Here is a 14,007-nt window from a genome sequence, read left to right on the forward strand (position 1 = left end):
TTCTCCCACCACAGGAACCAAATTAGCAAGAGGACCTTCATTTAGCCAATGATCCCACCAAAAGGAAATATTCCCATCCCGGACTCTCCACTTCGAATTTTCCAACACCGTCGGAATGCACTTCACCACCATCCTCCAAAATCTCGATCCCTTTTTGGGATCTAGTAAAGAAACATGTTTATCCCCAATATATTTAGCACGAAAGAATTGTGGCCAAAGATCAATCCCAGTCATAACCTTCCATGCAGATTTCATATGAAGAGAAGTTTGAACCTCATCAAAATCACGAAGACCAATTCCCCCCTCATCAGTCGGCTTGCACATCGACTTCCATGCAACCCACTTCCTTTTTTCCTTTCCATCTTTTTCACTCCAACAAAATGAGCTTAAGAGCCTGTTCAGATTTTTCAAAGTCCCTTTTGGCAATTGAAGAATAGACATAATATGTATAGGCATACTAGCTAACACATGCTTCAACAAAATCAACTTACCACCAGCCGAAAGACACTTTGACTTCCACCCCCCAAGTTTCTTTCTCACCCGGTTAAAAATAGGATCTAAATGTAAATTATTAAGTCTCCCATTCACGATAGGAGCACCAAGATAAGTGAAAGGAAAGGTACCTTCAGTAAAACCCGTGAGATTAATAAGCTCCCTCTTCCTCCCTATTGAGAACTGCTTCGCAAAATAAATGGACGTTTTCTCCTTACTCACTTGCTGCCCAGACCAAGACTCATAAGTCCCAATAACCTTCATCAATTCTCTCATCGACATCTTCCCACCATTAGAGAAAATAACTACATCATCCGTATAGAGAAGGTGAGAAACAAGAGGCGCACCTCTTGGATGAGAAAAATTTTTTATATTGCCACATAAAAAATTCTTTTTAAGTAAGCGAGAAAACACTTCTTTACATAATGATAAAAAGATAAGGTGATAACGGATCACCCTGCCGCAAACCCCGACCTCCATGAAAAAAAATCCTAATACGTGCCATTCATTATTATTGAATACCAAGGCGAAACAATGCAATTCCTGATCAATGCATTGACAGAAGAGGAAAACCCAAAAGCTGCCAACACATGCAAAAGAAACTACCACTCAACCCTATCGTATGCTTTAGCCATATCAAGTTTTAAAATAATATTCCCACCCATAGCCTTCTTATTGAGAGACTGAACCACGTAAGGCTGATATTATCAAAAACACTCCTACCTGGAATAAATGCAGACTGTTCGGAAGAATTCATAGGGGACAATAACGGCGCAAGCCTCGCCACCAAAATCTTCGAACAAATTTTGTAAAACACTGAACATAAACTGATAGGCCTGAACTTGTCAAAACCCATCGGCTAAGCCACTTTCGGAATAAGCACGAGAAAAGAAGCGGTATAAAATCTAGGAAGAGGAACCCCTCGAAAAAATTCCTTTACTGCCTCCACTACCTCCAAACGTACAACATCCCAACAAGCACGATAGAATCCTAACCCGAAGCCATCAGGCCCCGGACTACTCTCAATGGGAATACTGAAAACTGCTTGTTTCACCTCTTCTTCTGTAGGCAACGAACAAAGTTTCGAATTATCTGCCTCCGAAATCACCATATCCACTAAATCACTCAAGTTCGGTAACAGCACAGTTGAAGATTGCCCCAAGAAATCCATGAAATACTGCACAGCACCATCATGGACTTCCAGCGGTGACTTTAACGTGGTCCCATTCAGAAGACTCATTTCCATAATCCTTTCTTGCTTCCTCTTGTTTAGAATAGCATGAAAATACCGATAATTTTTATCACCATGACCCCACCATTTAACCTTAGCACATTGAGCTAACCGAACATCCTCACGGTGCAACCAGGTATCTAATTCCATTTTTTATGCAATCAGGTCGAGCTCCACATCTTCTTCATACCGCATCTGCAGCTTCTCTTCCAACTGCTCAATACTCTTTTCCAACTCCTAAATGTGCCCACTAGTCCATCCAAACACTTCCTTATTCCAACCTCTTAAAGCTATTCTCACCCTTTTTAATTTCGCAGCAAGAATCATGAGACCACTTCTAACATCAGTTTGTTCCCAAGCCTCTCGAACGCATCTAATAAAATCAACATGATCCACCCACATTTGTTGAAACCGGAAAGGTGACGGCCCATTCCCTTGCACATTCTTCACCAGAGAAATGACCATCGGGGCATGGTCGGATGATGTGCGAGGCAAATATCTCATAACTGAGTCCGAAAAAACATAAAAAAAATTCTGATATGCCAAAGACAGATCCAACCGAGCCCAACTACGAGAACGACCAGTATGCCCATTGCACCATGAGAAACTCTTCCCCAAGAATTTCAATTCCAGTAATCCGCACATGTGAATCCAAGAGTTGAATTCTTCCATAGCCACCACAGGCCGTGGACAACCACCCCGTCTCTCCCCATCTGCAGCAATAATATTAAAATCCCCTTTAACTAGCCACGACACACTTGAAGTACTTTCCCTGGCAAGGTTAACCCACAACTCACGCCGAAGCTCATAAGAACATTTAGCATAAACAAACGAAACCTTACACTGCACCCTACCATCATTCACCAAAACAGAAATATGTTGAGTTCCACAACTTACCATACTGACATTAACGTCATTCATCCACAAGATCCACAACTTACCATCCCAAGCAGCATTCGAGAAACCACAATCAAATCCAAACACCTTCCTAACTTCATCCAATTGTTCATCCCGTAAAAAAGGCTCCGCTATCGCAATAACTTTCGGTTTATACAATTTCAAAAGCTTTTGCAACCTGCTTCGAGAAGATCTCACCCCTCGAATATTCCAATACAATAGTGGACTATTCATAAATTCAGTTTAGAAGACTGGGTAATCACCCGTTTACTGCTACGAACTTTCATGACCATGTCCTCTCCCTTCTTCTTTACTAAATCTGGCATGTCTGAGTCAGAGTCTACATCTTTATTTGGTACCCATTTTCCTTCCACTATCTCCGTATCAGATAAACTGACCAATTGATCAGCCATTTCACTAATCTCCCCATTCAAACCTCGCTCCGCAACCATCCCAGCACACCCACTTTCATGTACAGCATCTGAATGTCCTATTACGATGGAAACAAGAGCCTCCTGAGCAACATTCACACAAGTCGATACTAACTCCTTTTCAAAATCCTGCACAGTATCCTCCGAAGGGACAGAGCATCCCACCTCGTCAAGCGCTATATAGGGCACCATTTTTGAAGACATCACTGGAACCTCTGCAGGAACCTCAACCACTACTTTTGAATCCACCCCCACAACACCAGAAACCAATGGTGCTTCAACAAAAGACACATCCACATTGTTCGGCACTAGCACCACCCCAGAAACCACTGAACCCACCTCCTCAAGAAAAGGGGATACCACTTCCGTATGATCATGCAACTCCACCTCCTTAGCCTTGTCCCCAGCACCAAAACCATGCAATTCCCCTGACTGAAAAATAACCACATCTTCACCATCCTTTTCCGCTACTGGCTGATCAACATTAACCAGAACCAATGCATCCGAAATCTTACTTCCAGGAACCATGTCTGCCACTTCTTCTAAATCTATTTTCGAACTCAAAGGATCCAAAACTACCACCTTCTTTGGCACTTCCTTAAACTCAACTCGAGCCAATTTCTTTTCTTTCCCCTTCGGGAAACTGCCTTTCTTGCATGTCTTCAAATTATGCCCTTGGATTTTACATTTGGTATAGAACGCAGGCATCGTCTCATACACCACCTCCTGCATACGACTCGCAGGGCAAGAAGGCGCCCCAATCCAGAACACACCCTTGCCCCGTCTGTTCTCGTCGCACACCGCGTAGAATTATCACTCCGAATATATTTCTCAATTGGTGCTGTGAGGCTTTTCAATATAGAAGGATGATAAAAATTTGGAGCCAAACCTGGAAGGAAAATCCATACTGGAACCACCGACAGCTCCTCCTTTTCAGAAACTCAGGAGTCCAATGAAACGGACGGTACGCCACTCCATCAATATCACAAACTTCTCTAGACAAAGCCTTATTGAAATCCTCCTCCGACGTTAATCGGACAAACGCATTACGCGGGTTTCTCATGGCTGACACCACTGCAATACCAGATAAGCCCCATCGATTTTTAATAAATACTCGGATCGCGTCCAGGCATGGTATCTGTCTAAGAAACTTTAGCACCAAAGAGAACCTAAAAGGTTTCGCAGACTTCACGATTTCCTCCTTTGAAAACAAAAAATACACTTCACCATCCATGATTTTAGGAGCCTGTGATGGCAGCAACACATCAGGGAACGGATGAGGAACTACAGATAAAAGATCTGCGAAAGAATGAGAGTTGGCCGCCGGCATGGAACCTCCAGAGTCCCCCACGGCCGCCATGCAAAAATTGCATGTAAAAAAACCCTAGAAGACTAAAATCGCCTGCCACATCATTTTTATTGTCATTTGCAATGTCTAACTAGAAGGTCCTTTGTAATTCGTTTGACAAAGAAGAAGAAACTTGCAACTTGATTAGTTCAACAATCCCGGCCCACACACCAAACCAGGAGGCAGAGAAGCATTCTTCATCACACCCTCGAAGTTTCATGCGGAAGTTTTCCATGATGAAAACGCTCATTTTGTAATATAGCTTCTTCTTTTTTCTGTTTTTCCTCCATGGTTTTACTCTTTGCATTTGTTCCTGATCTGTAACAGCAATATAGGTTACTCTTTGATGGTTTTGTGATGCTCTCTGCATAAATATGCCACATATATAATAACATCTTATTATGTTACTACCAGAAAATAAAATGGTGAAGCATGGAAGGACCACTGCCCTTTTATTCTGCATATATGCATGGGAAAGTTGAGTCTGACTTGCTATAAGGTGAGTCGAGTACAATTTGCTTGAAATTAATGGAGGAATTAAGATTTTAAAGAGAGTGGATAGCAAGAAAAAAACACGTGATAATTAAGTGATTTTCATAATGGGTTGAGCTCAGAAAGCCCGGCCAAAGATTGCAGAACATTGATCAAGTGATGTTCAGTTTTTTTTTTTTTAAAAAAAAAAAGTAATGTCACATATTTTTATTTTCAGAAAAGCACCATAGTTCTATATCTTTATTTTTAATGCGGCGGTTTCAAATAATAATGTTTAAATTAAACAAAAGATAATAATATATTTTGTAGACACAAACAAATATACCAGTACATGTCCATCACAAATACGGATCATTCTAGCTTAAAAACACATCATGATCGATTGGAAGATGCAGAGCTGGATTCAGCTGGCCCTAGTTTCAGAGAGAGAGGCTCCTCCTTCTCTCTAGAAACCTCAAGCTCAGAAAAATCACAGGGGGAGGAGCTTCGCCCTCCCTCCTCCCTCCCTCCCTCCCTCCCTCCCTCTCATCTCCTTCCTCTCCTCTCTAGTTTTTCTCTTTTCCTTTTTTCTTTCTTGGTGTTTTTCAGGGAAAAGTATAGAGGAAGGCCGATCTGCTGCTCTTCGCGTCCGACAACCACCACGGGCTCCCCAAGGCCCCAATCTTTTAGATGGGCGAAGAAGTTCACCGAACAGAGCGGCACATGAGCCACACGCGCGGCCCAAAGAGAGTGCGTGTATCCCACGCGCCACCTCTCAGATCGCCATCCGACCGCCATGCGCTGCTTTTTTGGGTCCTGGGCCACCAACTACTTCAAATCTAACCGTCCGCCATACCTCTAGGGTGGCGCGTGGACCTCACGTACCATCACAACCGCTGTTTTCTATAATTTGTTTTCCCTCCAAGGTTGAAAATGTGGATCTATATCTTTCCAAGATGTAGTCCATTATTTTCCCATGTATTTTTTTTTTTTTTGTAATGTATTTTTTTTTTTAGAAAAATCAAAGAACACATTGTCTCTTGGACTTTTGTCCAAAAAGTGTGTTCTCAACTCCGTCTTAGACAGAGAGTGAGTTTTGGTGCACCTTACTTTTACGGAGTAGGGGTTTGGTTAACTCTATCTAGGATAGAGTTGTACTGTCTCTCAGACTTTAAATCTGAAGAAGTTTACAACTTGGACTAGACCATTTCAATCACAATGTAGACTGGGGAGCTATTATTGTTTCAAGTTGGCTTGTAATATACGTTTGATCAGGTCAAGTTGTAATGTCCGTTCTTAATTAATGCAATATTTTTTTTATCAAAAATAAATAAATAAACACATCATGCATGATCGATGCAATAACAAGCCAAAAAGAGGGCCCTAGTTCTCTGTTACAAGATTAAAAGCTGATTCTTCCCAAAGACATGAACAACAGTGTACAGTACTTTTTTTTTTTTTTTGAAACAACAAAGAACCTCATATATTTCATTACTCACTAGTACAATTTGACTCCTTTAAAACTTGTAAAAGAATACAATCTAGACAATCATCTATCCATATATGTTCTTGTACTATGTCTAAAGCATTTTTTGCTAACAAATGAACTACCCCATTGCCTTCTCTTCTTATAAGCTTCACCTTCCAAGCCCTTCTACCTTTAAACACTGTTTTTATATCCTCAATGATGTGCCCTCTAGCAGACAGATCCTCATCTTCACTATTAATAGCTTCCACTACAAGTTGAGCATCCCCTTCAAAAATGACTCTGTTGAACCCCAATTCATTGCATAAATCCACATCATACCACAAGGCTACTGTTTCTGCCAAGACAGAATCAGAAACTGGGAGTCTTTTAAACAAGCACGGGCCAATACTTCTCCCTTTTCATTTCTTAAGACAACTCCCAGCCCCATATTTTGTTTATTGAGAGAGGCATCCCAATTTGCCTTAATCCATCCTCGTGAAGGCTTCATCCACATTTGACAGGAACTGCTCCTCAATAAACCTTCACTCCGTGGCTTAGCTTATCCTTTTGTTGAGCCTCTTGAAAGTCTTCAATCACTGCTCTTGTTGCCCTGATCAATGAATCAGGTCCTCTGAACTTGTCTTCAAAAATAAAGGAATTCCTTCTGAGCCATAGTGACCTCATTAGAACAGGCACTAGTTCTATTTCCTCTATTTTCAATTTCTCCATTAGCTTCTCCCAGAAAACCAAAAAATTATCTTCATTAGCAGACCATTTTTTAATGACTCGAAAAGAAACTGCCCAAACATCCCTAGCAGCAGAGCAATTCCATATAACATGCATTGCAGTTTCCTCTTCCCACCCACATATTGGACATGATGCATTTTCCACCACCTTCCTTCTCCATAGATTCTGTTTAGTAGCTAAAACATTGTTCCCCAACTTCCATAGAAAAGACTTGACCACACCTGGTACCCTCAAACCCCAAATATTCTTCCATAATAGAACTTTTTTTTTGCTCCCTTGAAGTCTCCCCCTTCTGTGCTCCTTTCCTCTCTTGGTCCACATAATAGGCACTTCTTACAGTGAAAAGACCCTTATTAGAATGCCCCCATATCAACTTATCCTCTGAACCCAACTTACTAAAAGGGATACTGCAGATTTGTTCAGCCTCTTCCTTCATAAAGATTCTCTTCACCAGCTACTCATTCCATTTTTTTCCACCTTGATCCAACAACTCACATACCCTTGCATTTTTGTCCAAAATACTGACAGGAGATTGGACTTTAAAAGATGATGGGGTATTGAGCCACTTGTGACCCCAAACACGAGCACATTTACCATTTCCTATCCTCCATCTCAGCCCTTCCTCTAATAATTTCAAAGATTCCCATATACTCCTCCAAATTAAAGAGGGATTGGAGCCCAAGTTTGCATCCAACATATGCTTGGACTTAAAATACTTCTCTCCAAAAATTACTGCAGCTAGAGAGTTTGGGTTTTGTAAAAATCTCCAAGCCTATTTGGCTAGTGAGGCTGAGTTAAAGCTATCAAGATCTCTAAAACTCATTCCTCCTTTCAACTTCTGAGTCCCCAATCTTTCCCAGCTTTGCCACTGAATTTTCTTCTCCCACTTTGCACTACCCCACCAGAACCTCAAGAACATGGTATTAATCTCAGAACATAGATTCTTTGGAAGCTTAAAAACACTCATTGTGTATGTGGGTACTGCTTGCAGGACAGCTTTTATCAAAATCTCCTTTCCTGCCATAGATAAAAAATTATTTTTCCTGCAGCTTATCTTTTGCCAAATCCTATCTTTGATGCACTTGAAAGTATTATATCTTGATCTTCCCACCACTGTTGGAAGACCCAAGTATCTCTCATAACATCCACAAGCCACCAAGCCTCCATCCCTCAAAATAAGCTCCATGTCCTCAACTTTGGTGTTTGAACTAAAGAAAATAGAAGTTTTTTCTTTATTCAAAAACTGACCCGAGGCTTCTTCATAGACCTTTAACAAGTCCATAAGCTTCTTCCATTCCTCACACTTGGCCCTACCAAACAAAACACAATCATCTGCAAAAAGCTGGTGATTTATCCTAGTACCCCCTCTAGCCATAGTTACCCCTTTTGTTAAGCCCCTTGCACCAGAAAAATTGAATAGAGCACTTAAGCCTTCTGCACAAATAATGAAGAGGTAAGGGGAGATAGGGTCCCCTTGCCTTAGTCCCCTTGTTGGCTTGAGTTTTCTACCAGGTCTCCCATTTATTAGAACTGAATAAGTCACTGTAGACACACAACTCATAATCAGTCTTATCCATTTCTCACAAAAACCCAACTGTTTCATCATAGCCTCCAAGAAGCACCACTCAATTCTGTCATAGGCTTTGGACATGTCCAATTTGATGGCCATTGACCCAGTCTTGCCCTTCTGCCTTGTCTTCATAGCATGAAAAGTCTCATAAGCAACCATTATGTTGTCAGAGATCATCCTCCCCGGGATAAAAGCACTCTGAGTAGGGGAGATGACCATTGCCAAAACCTTCTTTAATCTATCAGCAATGGCTTTAGAGGCAATCTTATACACCATATTACATAGGCTAATAGGTCTGTATTCACTCACCACAGTAGGGTTCTTAACTTTAGGAATAAGTGCTATGTGTGTATAATTCATTAGTTCATCGAAGGGACCACCATTCAGAAAAGACAAGACAATATCACAAACATTTTCCCCCACCACTTGCCAATGATTTTGGAAAAAGCATGCACCTAGCCCATCAGGTCCAGGGGATTTTAAAGGGGCCATTTTTTTTAAAGCACTTTCAACTTCTGTTAAAGTAAAAACTTTGGAAAGATGCTCATTCATTTCCTCAGTCACTCTCAGCTCCACCACTTTTAGACAGTCTTTAAGAGCTTCCTGAGTTGGGCAGGTTGAAAGAAACAGCTTTTTAAAGTACTCATTGAAGGCCTCTTCTATTTCATCTTTATTAGTTACTAAAATTCCTTGTTCATTAAAAACTTGAGTGATAAGATTCTTCCTCTTTCTCTATCTAGCACAAGCATGAAACAATTTCGTGTTCCTATCTCCATGCTTATACCAGTTTCTTTTTGTTCTCTGTTTCCACTTCAAGTCCTCTTGATCAAGCAGACTTTCCAGCTCCTTTTGGACCGCTCTAATCTCCTGGATATTATGGCTTCCTTCTACTTTTTGCAAATTCTTCAGCAACTTAGTTTTAGCAGCAATTTCATGAGTTTTGTTTCTTGTTAAAGCCCTGCTCCACCTCCTCAAACCTTCAGTGCAGCTTCTAATAGACCTTTTTAGCTTCTCAAAAGGTTCCCTTCCCCTACTTGATTGCTGCCAGCCTTCTTTAACCACCCTTTCACAGTCAATTTCAGAAGCCCACCAAGCCTCATATTTAAAAGATCTACTGCCCTTGAAATCTGAGTTATTAGTATGGGAAAAACTCAGTAGAACAAGTCTGTGATCAGAGCTTCTAGCCACAAGAACCTCCACTCTAACTTCCTTTTGTGCTTCAATCCAAGCCTTATTTGCAACCACCCTATCCAGCCTCGCCTTGGTGAAAGTATCATCCCCATGTCTATTACTCCAGGTAAACTTATCCCCTTTCCAACCAAGATCAGATAAACCTCCCCTTTCCAAAGCATTCCTAAAATTATTCATGAAGTTTTCCCCCCTAGGCCTGCCCCTTCCTTTTCATTATTTGTAAGTATCTCATTAAAATATCCAAGAACACACCAACCTTTATTATTCCCAGGTTTTATGGAAGATAATAACTATCACGTCTCATGTCTTTTGCTTGTTTCGGGATGTCCATAAAAACCTGTCAATAACCATTGTTGTCTCCCTCTGTTATCACAGATCCATGCACTGATATGCCTTTGAGTAAATTCAGAATATCAACCAAACCTTCCTCTTTCCAAAACAATACTAGGCCACCTCCTCTTCCATTTAATAACACCCCAAAACACCATTCCATTCTCAACCTTCTTCTAATACCTTCCAACCTTCGAAGCTGCAACTTGGTCTCTATCACAAAAACCACATCTGGCATCTTCTCCTCTACTAAACAGCAGAGGTCTTGAACTGTCTGAGGGTTGCCAAGCCCTCGACAATTCCAACTTAAGATTTTCATAATGTTTGGCGGGGCTGTTTGACAGCCTCCGCCAAATATTCATGTGCAGCAATAGACTTTCTTTCACTTTTTATTTTCTGTTTTTTCTGTAGAGTTACGTCCTTATCCACCATCCTAACTTCCTCACAATGTCTTTTTTGGTTTGATAAATTTATTGACAGGACCTCTCTGTTCTCCACACTTCGAGCCCTTCTCTTCCATGTCTTTTTGTTTTTACCAGATCCCTTAGAACCTCCTCACCCTCTTGGTAAGCAAATTTCTCATTAATACCCTCAAGCTCTTCTCTAACCATCCTTTCAAAATCATCTCTAGGCTGGACAGACCCCCTTACTCCCCCTAGCTCTCCCCCTATCTCCACATTCTCCACCACCCCTTCACGAACTTGGCTTGCCACCTGGGTTGTTGCCTCCATTTCTACCTCCTTACCCCCCACAAGGCTAGACACTCTCTCTCCCTCCACCTCGGTTCTCCATGACCCCTCACTTCTAGTTTCTCCATTAAACCTTGCACCTCCCTTCTTCTTCCCCACTAAACTCGCTCTTAACCAGGCCCCAAATTGCTCATCTCTCCCATTACTCCCATCCCTCAACTCTCTCTTCTCTAGGCAGCCATTAGACTCATGAATAATTCTACCACAGGAAAAACACAGGAAAGATCATTTCTCATACCTGAAAGGAACCCATATGCTCCTGCCTTAAGCTGAAACTGTTCTACCTCTCGCCAAAGGTCTAGTTAAGTCCATATCAATTTGAACCCTTAGGTAACTTCCCCAACCACTTCCATCTCCCTGTACATCAACATCCTCCACCTTCCCCACTGTATTTCCCACTTGCTCACTTTTCTCCTTTGTCATCAAAGCTAACGACAGATTATACATGTGCCCCCATAGCTTCTCATGATCAAAGCTCATCATCGATGGAGGAGTAAGACCAGCGAACATTTTAAGTACCATTATCTGGTTATCAAACAACCATGGTTTCCCACCCCACACTTTTGTTTATCTGCATGGTTAGCAAAAATGATTACATACACATTCATCCCCACCTCCAAAGATTTTGTTGCCTTACTAAGTTCCCAAATCTTTGCCATCGTAGACTCCAGTATCCCAGAGCTAATCTTCCTTTCTAACCACAGCTTTTCCACCAAGCTTCTTTCTCCTTTGTTCTTTATTTCCTATGGAACAGCATCATCTAAATCAACACAGAGTTTTTCATCCTCTGTTAGATGAAGCTTTCCCCATTGAGCCTCCAGATTTTCCATTTCCACACCACCTTCCTCCTCGTTCAGCTGCCGCGTTCCACCACTTTCCACCGCTCACCTCCTCAGTCTGCCAGGTGTTGACAGAAGACTGCTCCCACTCACCAGAAATCCGTTAGAATCTCCTTGGGTGCTGAGTGACCCCACTCCTCCTCTCTTTCCACTGATGGAAAAGAGAGAGAAGACTTTTTCCCCACTTCACACAGTGTACAGTACTTAAATCCAAGTCAGATTTGTTTCAGAATCTCAAATGCCAAGTTCTTATGTGCCTATATCCTGTGCCCTACCTCCAGATCATATGGAGCAACAGTAGTACAGCTTACGTTAACAATTCAATCACAAAGAACGTTTCTTCAATCAATCAACACATGCAGGGTGTCGTGTCGGTTCAATTATTTGATCATTCAAGTAAATCCTTTGATCTGTTGGTCCCAAGGGCTATTGAAATACATATACATATGTTTCATCATCTTTTGAAGGTCATGGCATGGCATGGGTTGGAAAAAACAAGTCCCAAAAAATATCTTTTGACGAAATTGATATTGCTATTAATATGCATTTCTTTTTAGGGATGCGATGATTTGTCCCCGAAAAACAATTTTTTTGTTGTGAAATTTATCTTGTCTCATATGATATAAGTATATAGTTCACTGTATATGCAGTATATGTAGTTGTTACCATGAATAAATATGTAATATATGTAGATATATATATATATATATATAATTAACTGTTTTATGAGTATAAAATAATTATATAACTGTTATAAACATACTAATATCTTATACAAGTATAATTGATTAGAGTTGGAAAAGAGCCAAGTAGCTATTTAATTGTATTTGCAAATATGATCAATAACTCATGTAATTCTACAAAAAAAAAAAAAATCGTATCTAATTATATATTGTTAGAAAGAATTTTGTGTTATTTTATTGAACTCTTCTATTTGTAAGTCAATATTTAGAACTTTTTTTTTCTTCCTACTAGCCTAATATATAGATATGATCTGGAGGCCTGTTGCGTATTGATAAATGTTCTTTGCCTAATTTACGGTTTCAGTAACTTGTAATTTTCTTTGTGGCTTGCTGTTTTTCTACAAAGTTTGATTGGTTATTGTTAGTGTCCTTTGTTTCTTTCTTTGTTTGTGGGTTTGTTTATACTTTTTCTGGTTTGTTTATTGGTATTGTAATCACGGTCTTCTTCTACTACAAGTGAGGGCTTATCAATAAGGGTAGTGATAGGCTTACTACCTATCTACAACCCATTTACTACTTATAGTATTTTTATTTTTTTATCATTTTATTTTAAGTATTTTTTTAACATCCTTAATCATTAAGAAAAAATTAAAAAATATATATAAACTTACTACTAGTCACTTCCTTAACTATTCAGTAAAATAAAAAATTAAAAAAAATAAATACAAAAAGAGTAGTAAATAAGTAGTAAGAGTGTATCATTTTTCTATCAATAAAGCTTCGGAGGTACCATCCTCCTTGATCTCAAAAAATAAAAAAATAAAAAAAGTCAATATTTAGAACACACCATATATCCACATCCTGATATGTAAGATTCAAATTTTAAACTTTCTCTTCCAAATCAATCGATGTCATGTACACCCTTAATTTCCTAATTAAGTGTGTTTCTATACTGGCTTATAAATAAAAATTTTCTTATTTATTAATTACTCGTCATTTTTTTTAAATATATATAAGATTTTTTTTAAAATGATAAACAAGTCGAGTTGAGTTGAATGCGAGATTAAGCATTTGGCTTTATGTTTAATTGAGTCTCAAGTCGAGCATGGATATAAGAATGTCTGTCTTATTCGAGTCAAGCTCGAACAATATTGGAAAGGATAGTGGTTCTATGCCTCCTCAATTTGCTCACTTGTTGTGCCCTTAATACAAATTGTACTATTCTATTCTTTTTTTGTTTTTTATTTCAAACATTTTAAAAAATTATATCAATATATTAATAGTCATTTTATTAACTATTAAACAAAAAAAATTAAATAAATAAGCGGTTAAAATGAGAGGACAAAAACAAGCGACATATTAACATTATTCATGTTGAAAAAGACACGACTTGAGTTCAAGTCAAGTTCAAGCCCATCTTATTAAGCAAATTTTGATCAAGCACTATTTACCTAAAGTCGACTCGGTTACAACCCAAATCCCAATGTCTAGAAGAAAATGGAAACTAAACCCTGTCTGGAAACTAATCATTAATTTTGTGAGTTAAAAAAGCGGGCTACA

The 14,007-nt window shown here is 39.7% G+C and overlaps 2 protein-coding genes across 2 annotated transcripts; both read right to left on the minus strand.

The window, feature by feature from the left end:
- Window positions 1-1,351: 1,351 nt before the first annotated feature.
- LOC121244260 lies at window positions 1,352-1,873 on the minus strand. Its single transcript, XM_041142273.1, has one exon. It carries the CDS (start codon window positions 1,871-1,873, stop codon window positions 1,352-1,354), a length of 522 nt encoding a protein of 173 aa, XP_040998207.1.
- Window positions 1,874-9,387: 7,514 nt separating this feature from the next.
- LOC121244261 lies at window positions 9,388-10,023 on the minus strand. Its single transcript, XM_041142274.1, has one exon. The coding sequence runs from the start codon at window positions 10,021-10,023 to the stop codon at window positions 9,388-9,390; it is 636 nt and encodes a 211-aa protein (XP_040998208.1).
- Window positions 10,024-14,007: the final 3,984 nt, after the last annotated feature.

This window comes from Juglans microcarpa x Juglans regia, chromosome 8S (genome assembly GCF_004785595.1).
Source record: "Juglans microcarpa x Juglans regia isolate MS1-56 chromosome 8S, Jm3101_v1.0, whole genome shotgun sequence".
Lineage (NCBI taxonomy): Eukaryota > Viridiplantae > Streptophyta > Magnoliopsida > Fagales > Juglandaceae > Juglans > Juglans microcarpa x Juglans regia.

What these genes read in the sequence shown, in the direction of transcription:
- LOC121244260 (XM_041142273.1), bottom strand. Translation starts at nt 1,873, where the DNA reads ATGGAATTAGATACCTGGTTGCACCGTGAGGATGTTCGGTTAGCTCAA.
- LOC121244261 (XM_041142274.1), bottom strand. Translation starts at nt 10,023, where the DNA reads ATGAATAATTTTAGGAATGCTTTGGAAAGGGGAGGTTTATCTGATCTT.